Source organism: Pseudopipra pipra, chromosome 23 (assembly GCF_036250125.1).
Source record: "Pseudopipra pipra isolate bDixPip1 chromosome 23, bDixPip1.hap1, whole genome shotgun sequence".
Classification (NCBI taxonomy): domain Eukaryota; kingdom Metazoa; phylum Chordata; class Aves; order Passeriformes; family Pipridae; genus Pseudopipra; species Pseudopipra pipra.
In genome coordinates this window covers 5,351,835-5,365,555 of record NC_087571.1, presented here as the reverse complement: position 1 = coordinate 5,365,555, position 13,721 = coordinate 5,351,835, and the positions used below count along the sequence as shown (strand labels likewise).

General features: G+C 44.6%; 2 protein-coding genes across 3 annotated transcripts; one reads left to right on the top strand and one right to left on the bottom strand.

Annotated features, from left to right (window-relative positions):
* The first annotated feature begins 863 nt into the window (after positions 1-863).
* On the top strand, positions 864-4,418 carry BTG4 (BTG anti-proliferation factor 4). Of its 2 annotated transcripts, XM_064634420.1 has the most exons (6): positions 867-1,003; positions 1,347-1,548; positions 2,280-2,417; positions 2,593-2,788; positions 3,242-3,381; positions 4,037-4,418. In XM_064634420.1, the coding sequence occupies exons 2-6, from the start codon at positions 1,376-1,378 to the stop codon at positions 4,041-4,043; spliced, it is 654 nt and encodes a 217-aa protein (XP_064490490.1). In that variant the 5' UTR covers positions 867-1,003; positions 1,347-1,375; the 3' UTR covers positions 4,044-4,418. The 2 variants fall into 2 exon arrangements, with proteins under 2 accessions (XP_064490489.1, XP_064490490.1); XM_064634419.1 differs by lacking the exon at positions 4,037-4,418 and having other exon boundaries at positions 864-1,003; positions 3,242-3,678.
* Positions 4,419-4,579: 161 nt separating this feature from the next.
* LOC135401849 (uncharacterized) lies at positions 4,580-13,239 on the bottom strand. Its single transcript, XM_064634384.1, has 13 exons — positions 12,407-13,239; positions 11,813-11,974; positions 11,468-11,611; positions 10,992-11,201; positions 10,614-10,821; positions 9,792-9,878; positions 8,917-9,081; positions 7,894-8,042; positions 7,141-7,227; positions 6,314-6,460; positions 5,580-5,774; positions 5,088-5,197; positions 4,580-4,904 (listed from the first exon to the last, which is right to left on the bottom strand). Exons 1-13 carry the CDS (start codon positions 12,650-12,652, stop codon positions 4,673-4,675), a joined length of 2,142 nt encoding a protein of 713 aa, XP_064490454.1. The 5' UTR covers positions 12,653-13,239; the 3' UTR covers positions 4,580-4,672.
* Positions 13,240-13,721: the final 482 nt, after the last annotated feature.

Below are 13,721 nucleotides of genomic sequence, written 5' to 3'. Positions count from 1 at the left end.
CAGCATCTGCAGCCCCAGCAGGAGCCAGATGAACCACTCAGCTCTTTTTGCCTTCATTTGGTCTTTTGTCTGGGCAGTTCCTGGTCCCTGACACTGCAGACACCACTTCCTGAGGCAGCAGAAGGGAAAGGGAACATCAGCTCTTCTCTGGCTGAAGTTTTAAACTCTCACATCTGAGGAACTGCTCTTAAACAGAGCATGAAACAACTCAAAAACTAAATACATCTATAATATGTTTCTTATAATAATATATATTATATATATAAAATAATAATAATATATAATATATAATATATAATATATAATATATAATATATAATATATAATATATAATATATAATATATAATATATAATATATAATATAATATATAATATATAATATATAATATATAATGTATAATGTATAATGTATAATGTATAATATGATCATTAATATGATCATATAATAATTAGATCATTAGGAAGATTGATGACATGATAAATGCAGAATGATGCAGTTTTCTAAATCAACAATACCAAATGTGAGGGTTTCACATAGAAAGCAGTTAAATCTGCCAGAAGCAGCCAAGCACAATTCTAATAATCAATTAATAAACCTGGCACTGGTTTTTCTCACGGTGAATATTTCACTTCAGTATTTCACAGGTGTTTATGAGGCAGACTGAGGGACAAGTCAACTGAATATACTCTAAATAAACCCTAAAAACCAGGAGCTGGTTTTGGAATAAAGCCAAGCAGACTGAAATGCCTTTGAAAGCAGAGTTAGTTAATGTCCTGCCACACACCTGAACCCCCTGCACACCTGAGTGTTGTTACATCCCAACTGCCTGTCCTATATAAAGCCTGAGCAAACCCCACCAGAGAAAGGGAGGATTTGGGGAGCTGAGGGGCTTTTCCTTTCTGTGCAAATAGTTTTTATAGTGTTTGAGGTGTTTTCTTGGAGCCTCTTTGAAGCTGTTTATAAAGTGTATCCTGGGTTTTTGCCTGCTCTGCTCTGAAAAGGTGATGCTTTTGGTCTTCTTTGTATTTAAGAGCTGTGTAATTAATTATAAGTCCTGCTGCTTGTTGCCTATATGTGATATATAATAAGTAGCACTATATTTTAAACTCATATTTTATATAGGCTGTTAACTGGCTTTGTGCAAGTGCCTTCTAGTAATGCACTGAATTGGTTTCAATACCCAAAACTAAATTTATCCTTTGTTTGGCAGTCAGACTTATCTAGGCTCTATCTGCCCTGGCTTGTGCAGGTTTTGCAGCATCTATTCTTGGAACCTGATAGTACCTTAATGTTATTAAATCTCTCTAGTGTAGTGTCTCATCTGTACTGCTGACTGTCCAACAGCTGAAACACCTCGTGTGCTGCAATTTAAGATGAAAGATGAAATTGCTGCCACGGTCTTCTTCATCACAAAGCTGGTGAAAAGGGAAGATAAGCTGAGCAAGGAAAAAATAGAGAAATTTGCAGCCAGCCTGACTGCCATCCTGCTTGAGAAGTACAAGAATCACTGGTATGTGGACAACCCAAACCGAGGACAAGCCTACAGGTGAGAGGACACTCAATGGAACAGGAGAGGGAATGGAGGCTTTGTGTGATGTTCAAGGGGTCCTGAGTACCCTGGAGGCCTTAAATTGGAAATAAATGATACAAAACTGCAAGGGAACCACTTGGTTATCCGTTAAGCTCAAGGGAAAAAGAGTTATTAACTGGTGGAGGTGCACCTGTTTTTCAGTGTGTGCCTGTGAAGGTGTGACTGGAGACTGAGGTGGAAGTCTCAGGACAATATGCACTAAGTGCCTTAAGCAGCCTCTGACTCCTTGGAAGCAGAACTCAAATGCTTTTTGACTTTTGGAGTTGTTCTAACTGCCTTTAATTCTCATAAACTACTGATGAAGTGAGTCAGTGCTTTATGGGCTTAAAACAAAGCCTTGTTCGAGTTTATAAATCAGCTCCTTAGGCTGAGCTGCTGGTTGGGGCTCTGAGGGACGACCTGCATCACCAGGCTGAATGTGTTGGGAAAGCAAACAGTGATTTTTGAGTGTGCTCCTGTGGCAGCAGGGCTTGCCAAGCTGCAGTGCAGCCTGAGATCCGTGTGTTGGGAAAACCAGCAGTGATTTTGAGTGTGCTCCTGTAGCAGCAGGGCTTGCCAAGCTGCAGTGCAGCCTGAGATCCGTGTGTTGGGAAGACCAGCAGTGATTTTGAGTGGGCTCCTGTGGCAGCAGGGCTTGCCAAGCTGCAGCACAGTCTGAGATCCTCCTGCACTTTGCTCTTACCCAGGTGCATCAGGATAAACAAACACGAGGCCAGAGAGCCCCTGCTGGAGCAAGCCTGTGTGGAGAGTGGTGTGGACTTCAAGGAGCTCGGTTTGCCCAAGGAGATGACAGTGTGGGTTGACCCCTTCGAGGTCAGCTGCAGGTGAGCTCAGAAGGGGTGGCCGATACACGTCGGGTGCTCTGGGCAAGGGTCATCAACTCGAGCCTGTTAAGAGCCTTGACATCTGAGGGCCTGCTCACCTGCTGGTGCCAGCTGGCCCCTTCAGAGCTGTCCCTGCTTGTGCAGAGCAGCACCACACACCTCCGGTCCCTTCCAGGTACGGGGAGAAGAACGAGCCCTTCACCATCGTGCGCTTCGACGGGAAGGAGAACCCCGAGCTGCCGCAGCTCATCAACTATGCTGTGGAGAGGGCAGCCCTGGACTGTCACTCTGGCAGCTCCTCGGATGAGGAGAGCTTCCCCAGGGAGCCCAGAGCCATCCCTACTGTCAGCAACCCCAACAGTGTGTACCAGGTGAGTGAGCACAGGGTGATGTTGCTGCTCTGGCTCAGGGAGGGCTCAGCCCGGAGAAAAGGAGGCTTGGGGGGACCTTCTTGCTCTCCAGAGGAGGTTCTATGGAGGCAAAACCAACAGGGCAAGAGGAGACAGCCTTGAGTTGCTCCAGGGAAGGTTTAGGTTGGATATTGGGGAAGCCTCTTCCCCACAGGCTGCCTGGGGTGGTGGTGATGTTGTGACTGGGAGAGATTTGAGACTTCTAGATGTGGTGGGCTTGGAAGTACTGGGGGGATGGCTGGACTTTGATATCTTAGAGGTTTTTTTCCCAACCTAAGTGATTCTGGGAATGGGATAGAGCTTTTTGTAGGAGCTGGGAGCTGCTCCTTAGGCTTCCTCATGAGGGAATGCAAGAGACTGTCCCCCCTCTTCCCCAAACACACTTTTAACACGATCCTGTTTCTTGCTCTTCAGTCCAGTGACTACTACAAGGCTCCCACGCAGCCCTGGTCCCTGTATCCCCCCAGGAAGACCTACCTGGCTGATGGCTCCTACCATGGCCAGCACAGGGTCTCCAGGCCCCCAGCTGCCTTCTCAGGGCCACGTGTGGACAGGTACCACTGGGTCAACACCAAGCGGTAGATCCGTGGCTGTGCCTGCTTTAGGCTGTTCTAGGAGCACTGACTGTGGAATGGGATGAAGGGCTGGCACTGCAAAACTTGGTCAAAACACAAAGCACTCGCTGTCTCTAATCCCTGCCTCTCTTGCTCTGTGTGTCTGAAGCTGTTTGGTTTTTTTTCTGGGGTTTTATCTGAGGTTTTAAATGTTTATATTAATGCTGATGTGAGACTCCTTTTGTGAGTTGAAAAGGAAATGCAAATATCAATAAAGTATTTTATGATTTTTTTTATAAAAGCCATCTGATCTGCTACTGGTGCCCTGAAGGGAGTTTAAAACCTTTTTGGTGGAAACACAAGCAAGTTAAGGAAGAAAAAAAAACCCCATGCCCCTAAGTTGCTTTGAAGGACAGTTTGCTTCCTTCTGGCAGGGGCAGCAAGGACAGCTGGGTTGTGAGCAGAGATCTAAATATCACCAGCAGAAATGTTGAGGGTGTTTAGTGACTCATGAAATTATTGAATTTCCCTGTGCTGGTGGGGGAAGGAAGGATCTTGAGTGACTCTGCTCTTCCCTCACTTGCTTTTCACCTGCACCAGAGGCTGTGGTGATGCTTCACTGATCAGCAAATACTGAATGTTTCATGTGTTTCAGGGTTTGACTCTTGAATTTGGGAGGAGGAGAGACTGTCTCCCCAAGCCTAAGAGCAGAGCTGGGCTTGGACAGTGCAGGACCTGCCTTCCTGTATGGGAGAGAGCTGAGATATGGTGACTCCAGGACAAGTAAAGGTTGTCTGGGCTGGGCAAGTTGTTTTCAGTGGTGGAAAATAATATTTCTTGCTCTTGGTGTGTAATTGTGTAGATACAGTCACTTGGGGTAATTATATCTATAGCTTTTGCTGTGTCATAAAGTGAGAAAAGTGTAACTGTTCAGCTGAACTTCACAACATGTTGTAGATTGATCCACCAGTTTAAAAAATAATGCATTTGACACTGAGCAGAACTGAGTGATTCTGTATTTTGCTTCTATTCCTGGAAACTCTGAGTCTGGGCTTTTGCAGCAATATTTCTTTTTGCTGCTTGGCTGTGGCCAGAAATGTCAGTGGGGGGGGCCAAAGTCTTGTCACTCAAACCACTGCACTGCTTCCACTCCTGATTTAATGAGCCTTTAGCATGGAGAGGAAAAATACACCACAGATAAAACAGAAATAGAGGGTTTACTTTGGCTTAAAGCCTGATAGGCAAAGCAGAGACCCAAGGTAGAACAAAACCACCAAGGCTTTGAGTGCCACTACAACTTTCTGCCCAGGGCTATTTCCTCCTCTAATGCATTGATTTGTTTTAGCAGACAGTCCTTCTCCAAACTAGTGATTTCAAGGTAGTAACAAAGCAGGTCTTCGTTGCCTTTGCTGCTTAAAAACTGGTGTTCATCCTCTATGATCTGCACCAGCTCCTCAGTTAACACGTCCACTTTATCCTCAAGTTCTGAAGGGGACAAGGAAGTGCAGGTTTCCTCTTCAAAGCTGAAAAAAAAAAACATAGAAAGAGGTGTTTAAAATGAGAGGGGAGAAATGCCAGTTGTGAAATTTTAATCACAGGCTCTTCACGGGAGCAAAACAGAAAAGCAAATTTCACTGTACAGGGTGGCGAAATAATAAATAGTAAATATAAATAGTAAATAACAGCTCCTGGCAAATTATTCTTACCATCCTAAGCTGTCCTTTCCATGAGGGAAATGCTCTTTTTTCTCCACGAGCCACTTGTCATGCTGTGGTTCCTCAGATTTCATGCAGAGCAGGAGGTTGTTCCTCATGTGCTGTGGGATAAGCACAGAAGTGGAGAAAGCAGTTAATTGCTAACTTTAATTTTTATAGACTCCTTAAATGTGTTTTACATGGTGATGCTTTTTATGCTGACTTAATGATTTGCCTGAAGGTAAATAATTTATTGTAACCCCCCCTGCTTAAGCAGAGTCATCTAAAGGCTGTGTCCTGAGGGGGTTTGGGTGTTTCCAAGGAGGGAGAATCCACAACCTCTCTGCACAACCTGTTCCAGTGCTTAAAAAAGTGTGTTCAGAGTGAATGTCCTCTATTCCAGTCTATGAACTGCAGGCACATGGGCACAGGCATCTATAAATAAGTTAAATTGTCGTTTTTGTAGCAAAGCAAGAAAATATTGGTGCTGAGCTTTCTTGTTACCTTCTCAAAGCCTTCCATGTCCGTGGGCCTTTTCACTTTGACTTCGTAAAGCTGGGAGATGAGGTTTGCTCCCTCCTTGGAGAAGGGTTCCTCCTTCAGCAACACCTGGCTTATCCCCTGGCATTTACTGCCCTGGGGAGCTGCTGAGAGCTGCAGTCTGAGGGAGAACATTTCACTGAGACAGGCTTTCAGTGCCTGGGGAGGGAAAAAAAAAAACCCAAACATGACTCTTTTTGAAAGGCTTTGAGAACCTGCTGTGTCACATCAAGGTGTTGGGGAAGGATCCCCCCATTCCTTTTTCCTTTCCCAATGAATTTGGTGTAACTGTGTTGTAGGCAGGGCTGTGATCATGAGAACTCTCTGTTGGGTTCTCCCAGGTGATGGTTAGAAGGCAGTCGTGTGGGTTTTATCTCCTCAGCTGTCAGTGGAACAAAGGTGTTGGTGTTTTTGTTTGTGTGCAGGCAGGGGATTAATGCATGAATTGGTGCATTTTTCTGCTTTCTCACTGGCTTCACTTAAGGCAGAACAGTTCTTCAGATGTTGAATAAGAATCTTGCTGTGAACAGCCCCTGTGTAGCTGTAGTGGCAGTTCAGGTAATTGTTAACTCATTACAAAAACCTTATTTCATCTCCCCTTTCGTCGCTGGAGTTGCACAAAGCATTAAGCCCTCACTTTTAGAGTGATTTATTTTTTTAACAAACACGAGGATAATGGGATTGCACTTGGAACACACCTGATAAAAAAGGCTCAGGAAGAGGGGGTTGGTGTCATGGTGGAGCTCAGCAGCAGAGACATGAGCCAAGCAGTGCACCAGGAGGAGCAGGAAACCTCCCACAGAGCTCAGGCAATCCCTCAGGACGAAGAGTTTGTTCTTGGAATTCTGAGGGGAAAAAAAAAATGAGTGTCCAGAGCTGAGACAGAAGCACAGCAGGAATTGGCTCTGCTGATGCAGCTCTTCCAGTGCTTTGCCTCGATTTTAGGTAAGTCCAAGGATTCAAAATCAGTATAGGGGAATATCCATATGCACAGGGCAGTCCTGAGACTTCATTTAATGGTCTATGATGTGAATCTAAAGCATTTGTGCATTCTCTGCCCTGGGCAGGTTTGTATTTATAGATCATGAACCTGAGAAAGCTTCTTTTTGCATACCTCACTTATAGGAAGAAATAACACTAAATAGTCACATTCTAATCTAATTATAGTGAGTAAAATGCTGATACACTGACTCCTGTCAAGCTGACCTAGAGAGAATTTGGTCAAAATGAAAGTGGTAAAACTTGGACACGAGAAACTGGATAATTGGAGCTGATTTAACAAATGTGCTTTGGGTATGACCCTCACATTAAATATATATTTGAACTCAGTGCTGTTAGTTTGTGTTCAGATACATCTGGAGCTTATTAATACTTGAGGATTTCTTATATCAATGTTTTTCCTAGGGAGCATCGAGCACACTGCGACTGGGAAGGTAGGAATTATTTTTGCATTTTACTTCCCAGCCCCAGAACTGAATGGATACCAAAGTATTGCAAAGGCTGACTAGGTGTGGAGTGGGCAAACCTGGTAAAAGAAAGAGCCCCTGAAGGCATTGCCTGTGGCATCACTGGGGGGGAGGCTGGAGGCCACACACAGCCTGATTTCTGGGGCCTGCAAAGAGAAGGAGAAAGGTTCTGTAAGAGCTGAGAGCACAGCAGGGCTGCAGGGGGAGAGGGGTTCATGGGCTCCAGGTTCATTGAAATGTCAGCCTTGATTTGCAGGGGGTTCCCAGAGCCAAACCAATCCCACGTGGAAATGGAGGCTGTTTAAAAAAATAACCTTAGGATTTCCTCTTGCCAGTTTTTTAATTAAGTAAATGGAAGTGTGCTCCAGTCCTGGAGCTCTGGCTGTGCTCACTGCAACTTTATTATTTGTTTGAGACTCTTATGAAAGACCCTGGAGAGTTTCCCCAGACCAAAGCCATGGTGTGCTAAGAACTGTGCAGAGAAAATGAGAGAATTATTGTTCCAAGATAGAAAGGGAAGATGTTTTATCACAGTGATTAATTCTTCATTACCTGAGTGATGTGCTTAAGAAAGGTGCCACAACAAATACAAAAACTGACTAGATCTTTTGGGGAAGAGATTTGACTTCAAATCTCTACACCATTGTGGAGAAAACAGGACTGGAATTTAATTCCTGCTATTGGCTCAATGGTCACTCTCTAATTGATTTTATAACTGGTATAATTGATTTTATAACTGAGGAGTTTCTTTTATAACTGCTGTTGATTATTAAATATCAGTGTCTAAAAATATCAAGGTTTTAAACACTTACATTAATGTGAAGTCTGAGAAACTGTAGGATGGAGATGCCATACTGATAAATGACAAACTCTCTGGCAGAGAGGGCTGCAGGATCAACTGCTGCTGGTTCCTCTCCCTGAGTCCACGAGCCATCCTCTGTACCCTGAGCCCAACTTGCTGCTGCAAGAAAAGCAGCATTTCACCAGATTAATTGGACAAAAAAAAAAGTGAAAATAGAACCCAAGCTGTAACACTGCAATGCAAGTGTAGAATATCCTGCATTTCTCATCACTGTTCAGTGTGAAGTGAGGCCCTGCTGGTGCATTGTGAATTATCATAAGGGTCGTGAAGTGCCTTGATACCCTTAGGAAATGTCTAAAACTTGACTTTTAGTGGAGAAATTTCTGCTAGCTAAGGCCCAGGGAAGGGACATGAAGTCTGTGTGTCTCAGAGCTGCTCAGCAGCACAGTCAGGGCTGGCTCTGTGTGTTCAGCCCTTTCTGAAGGAGCAGGTCCAGAGGAGAGCAACGAGGCTGGGGAAGGGACTGGAGCACAAGTGCTGTGAGGAGAGGCTGAGGGAGCTGGGGGGGCTCAGCCTGGAGAAGAGGAGGCTCAGGGGAGACCTCCTCACTCTCTGCAACTCCCTGACAGGAGGGGGGAGCCGGGGGGGGTTGGTCTCTTTTCCCAGGCAAGAGGGCTGGGTCTTAAGCTGTGCCAGGGGAGGGTTAGGTTGGATATTAGAAAGAATTTCTTTGCAGAGAGGGTGCTCAGCCATTGGAATGGGCTGCCCAGGGAAGGGGTGGATTCTCCATCCCTGGAGGTTTTTAAGAAGAGACTGGATGTGGCATCAGTGCCATGGGCTGGGAACCACAGCGGGGTTGGATCAAGGGTTGGATTGATGATCTGGGAGGTCCCTTCCAACCCAGCTGATTCTGGGATTCTATAATTCTATGGTTCTCCCTCACCAGGAGAGCTCGAGAGGGAACCCAGGTTTCTGTGCAGCAAAATCTGGCTGCACATCCTTTGAAGGCTGACACATGAAATCTGCACTTCACCCCAATTCTGGCTATTCCAGAAAGAGCAGGGGTGGGATTTACCTCGGGCCAGCCCTTGGCTCTGCCCCAGCCCAGCTGCCACCGCGTGACTCCGGAGCTCCTCGTTCACCTCCCTCAGCAGATCGAGGAGAAAAGAGGTTTTTACACACTTGGTTTCGTCACCACCTGTGTAAACAAACAAATCAATGTTGCTTTCCTAAACAATCCATCTCTCACCCACGTCTGAGCAAACATTTCCCACACTGCAGTTGTACAGACGAGGTCAAACAGGTGACTAATTTTGCTGTTTGGGGTGTGACAAAGTCTGGACAAACATGTGAGTACCTTTCTCTCCAAAAATTATCCAATTCACTAGTTTTTCTCCTTTTTTCATGTATCTTAAATGTCGTGGGGAAGTCTGTTTAATGAGGAAGAACATTGTTCTATTTCAGTTAAAAAAAAAAAACCCTAACAAACAGCCCCCAGCCCAAACACTTCTCCTTCCTGTAGTTCTTGTTTGAGCTGCTTACCAGAACACTCCTCTCCATTTCTCTTAAAGTTGTCTTTGCCACAAGATTTATTGATAAGAAAACAGAATTTCTGTTTGCCCTGAATTCTGTGAATAGTGGTTTTCTTTTAAATTGTCAAATTCCATATCGTGAGAATTGGTAGGATTTTTTTTTTTCCAGCTAATTACAGCAACATTTACCTGTTTAAATGTTCTAAACCTGGTTTTAGGTTTATTTTAAGGAGTATATCACTGCTAAATCCCATCTGTGGGCAAGTTACTCATGCAGGTCTCACAGGAGGCTCGTGTATTCTGTTGTTAAGCAGGTGGAAAGGAGGCAATTGGCAGGAAAAGAGCCAAAAGCCAACCAAATGACTGAAGTTTTTACCACCCAGAGGAGCTGCTGTGAACTGTGGATTCAGCAGAATGATTCTGGAGGCCATCACATGCTCTGCCTGCTTCAGCACCTTGATATCTGTGAGGAAAGAATACACCAGGTAACGACCACAAATAATTCCAGAGGGGTTTGTGTCCTTTCCTCTCGTTCCATCAGCTAATTTTGACTTTCCTATATAGTACTTGGGCCTAAGACATCATTTTAAAAATCAACTGATAGGATTAGAAGTTGTATTTTTAACTAATTGCTTAATTCTGTAAGAAGTTTAAAGCTGTAGAAGTGTTTTGGAATCTCTCTAAAGGGCTTCATAGGGAAACACTTGTCTGGTATTGTGATAATTGGGTGACTCTTGCACTGTTTGCTTTTTCCTCTTAATTAAGCTAATGAGTAAACAAACAGCTGTTTGCTTCATAGAGAAGGTGCTGGAAAAGACCCTGAAACATTAAGATCACATGTGAGAGTTCACCTGAACCCTAATGAAACATTTTCAGTCCAAAGAACAGGAAATTCTGCTACTTATCAAGGAGCTGCTGATATTTTGAGAAAACCCCTAAAGCCCTGCTGACCTCAGGATGAAAAAAGCCCAGCTCTGCAGATGCATAAACATCACCTAGATAAGACATTTTATTTCTGTCCTAGCACCCACGTCCAGTTTTAAATCAGAAATTTGGTAATAACCTCCCTATTTTAGGAGTTCCACCCACTTCTTCCCTGATCATTCCTTTCCCAAAGCTTTAATGCCCTCCAGGTGATGTATTAGCAGCCAAAAAATATCCCAGGTTACTTGAGATTGCTGTGGCAGCCCAGACTTACTCTTAGCCAAGAAGCAGAGGAGCTGTTCCTCTGCCTTCTGGTGGGGCCCTGGAGCCCTGAGGGGCTGGGGGGTGGAGGATGCAGAACTGCTGCTTTGCTGCCTGTTTTCTTTTCTGTATCCTCCTGATCTCATCCTCAGCTCCTGCAAATCTGGGTGAAAATCCTTTCCTGGGAAAGCTTTTCCTTCCCTGTGCTCTTCCCTCGAGTCCTAGGAGGAAAAGTGAGGAGCTGTCAGAGGCAGTGCCTGGAAAATGCTGCTGAGTTTCTCCCCCTCTGGGATGATGAGCAGCAGTCCTCGTGATCTTTGAGGCTGAAGATCAGAAAATAGCAAAAAATCCCCCCCAAAAGCTGGAGAGAGGGTGTGTGGTCTCACAGTACCCCGTCCTGCTGCAGCCCTGAGAGCTCCCTCCTCCTCCTCCTCCTCCTCCTCTGCTCTCCAGGGAGCAGCTGATCCTGCAGCTTTGCTCCTTCAGCTGGTGTTGCCCAGCTGGGAGATCCTTTGAGGTCCAGATGCTCCCCTTGGAAAGCCTGCCACGGGTCTTCCCTTTCTTCTGTGGTTTCTTCTCTTTTCAAGGTGGTGGTTTTGATCTGCAAAGCAGAAAATTCCATTAAACTCTTTTTCTTTGTTCCCCCTGTACTTTCGTGCATAACCTGCTTTTGGAAGCTGTTCTTCTCCCATCCCTTCAACTCCTAATCTCTCCCTTCAACCCTTTTTTCTTCCTGTATTTGTTGTGAATTTGATAGCACAGGACAGCTGCAGCCATGGTCTCATTAGCATCAGACCATTCATCTTATGTCCTGTGCATGTGATGAGTGTTCAATTAGGAAACATTTGGGATTTGCTCTTTTCTGACCTGCAGTGGATCAAAACTGCTTGAAATCCTCTTCTTGGTTCCTCTGTTTTTCAGGGAGGCTTTCAACTGTCCCTCCAGCCTTCTCATTTTCTGCTCTCTGAATTTTCTCACTTCACTGGTTATGAGATTTGCTTCCTCCACAAACTAGAGATGAAAAAAAAGGAAAGAAAGATCCAAACCCAAGATCCTGGTTTTGTTCAAGAAACTCTGATGCTTGAAGAACAAAGTCCTTTGCACAGTAACAACAGCAATGCAAACTATTCATGATTTTCTGAATGAAACTGCAAGGTAATATATTGACTAATAATATATTTAGTTTTACCTTCTCCTGAACTTTAGTTTTACCTTCTCAGAGCCTTTTAGGCTGCTGACTATTTCCTTGAAGTGTCTCTCTCTCAGCTGTAATAATCTTACAGTTTGTATAAATTCCAGCACTAAAAGTACATGCTCTGAGTTGTCCTTCAGGAGATGCAGAACGTCCCTGGTGTCACCATCAACTGATAAATCCTGGAAGAGAAAATGCTCCTGTGAACTGGGGCATGAAATGTGTGAACCTCCTTTGGTTGTTTTACTTTCTACACAACACATCGAGGACAGAGGTTAAAAACATGTCAGTCCTACACAGCCTTTAATTTTGCTGTTTATAAACACCCAAATCACAAACTCACAGCCACTGAAAATTAATTTAAGGCTCACAAAGGAGCCTTGAGTAAATCCATGTTAAAATGGATCTGAAGTGCCTGATTTTTTTGTAGCAAATCCCAGCATAGTTTCAATAATTTTTTGGCATTAAAAAAATAATGCAGTGCACTCTAATCTGGAGTTAACTCTCCTATTTATCTAAACAGTCACAATTCCTGAAAGTCTTTAAATGTGGGTTTTGTAACAACACACTGGAGGAGCTGCAGGTTCTAAACCAAACCAGCAAGAGAACTTTACTTCTCCCACGAGGTGTTCCAGGCCTGTGCCCTCCTTTTGGCACCTCAAGGCCACCTTCTTGAGCCTGGAGGAATCCTGGAGCAAAGTGACTGTTTCCCTCAGGTGCCTCTGAGACAGGATGGAATAAGCCACGAGATTCCCAAACTTCCCTCCTTCGGTCTCCTGGATAATTTTTGTTTCTCTGGCTTTTATCTGGGAGAGGAAAAAAACCCAACAGGACAAAGTCTTAGAGGCTTGAGGAAGCATGGGAATGTTCCAGTTATGGAATCAGAACCACAGGGTTGGAAAAGACCTCCGGGATCGAGTCCAGCCTCATCACTGCAGGTTGGAAAATGGGGATGCAGGGGGGGGTGGGAAATGAAGCACCCTAAAATCAGTCCAATTTCCAAGGGGGCTCTTAAAATTTTCCTTTGACAGTTAGAGAAGTATTTGGTCAGTGGGTCTCCCCAAACATTGTTAATAAAATATTCAAAAAGAAGCAAATGGGTTAATATGCTTCTTTTACCTTCCCTTAAGTTGACTCCTTAAAGCTTAATTCTGAGGGCTTGAGGTCAAGGTCAGCCCTTGATATCTTTTAAGTTGTATGTATAGTCTGAGTACAGCACAACTACAGTACTATTTTCAGGGCAAAGAGCAGAGAACAGACCTATGCTGAGGCTGCAACCTCAATATAATTAAGGTGGGCTCTGCCCCTTCCAGGGCTGTGATAGCTGACTCAATGTTTTTTTCTGGGGAAGAAGAATAATTACTTATTTATCAGCAGTGAAATGAAGCAGCATGCTCCTAGTGAAGCACCGAAAACGTGGCTAAAATCACAGTGCCAGAGGTTTTCCTGTTGTGGCTGAGAGTAAATGACAGCACAGATGTTCCAGCTGCTGTACCTTCTCCTCTGTGTGTGCTTGGAGTTCCAGCCTGAACTGTGCCTGCATCCTCCTCAGCTCGGCCTCTGCCTCCGTGCTCAGCCCTTTGAGCAGATCCCCCTCCCGGTGGTGCTCCTGGAGAAAAGCCGCTGCTCTGGCCACCTGCTGTCCCTCTCTGCTCCGAGCAACCTCCCGGGCTGCTGCTTCCCCGGGCTCTTTGTGCTCCGGACTGCTCAGGATGCTCCGCACGCCTTCGGGGCAGCTCAGGGGCTGCAGCAGGTAAGCAAAGGGAGAGAAGAAAATTATTATTTCTTTTTAATAGAAATTAACTTTTTCCTTTTTTTCCTTTTTTTCCTTTTTTTCCTTTTTTTCCTTTTTTTTCCTTTTTTTCCTTTTTTTCCTTTTTTTCCTTTTTTTCCTTTTTTTCCTTTTTTTCCTTTTTTTTCCTTTTTTTC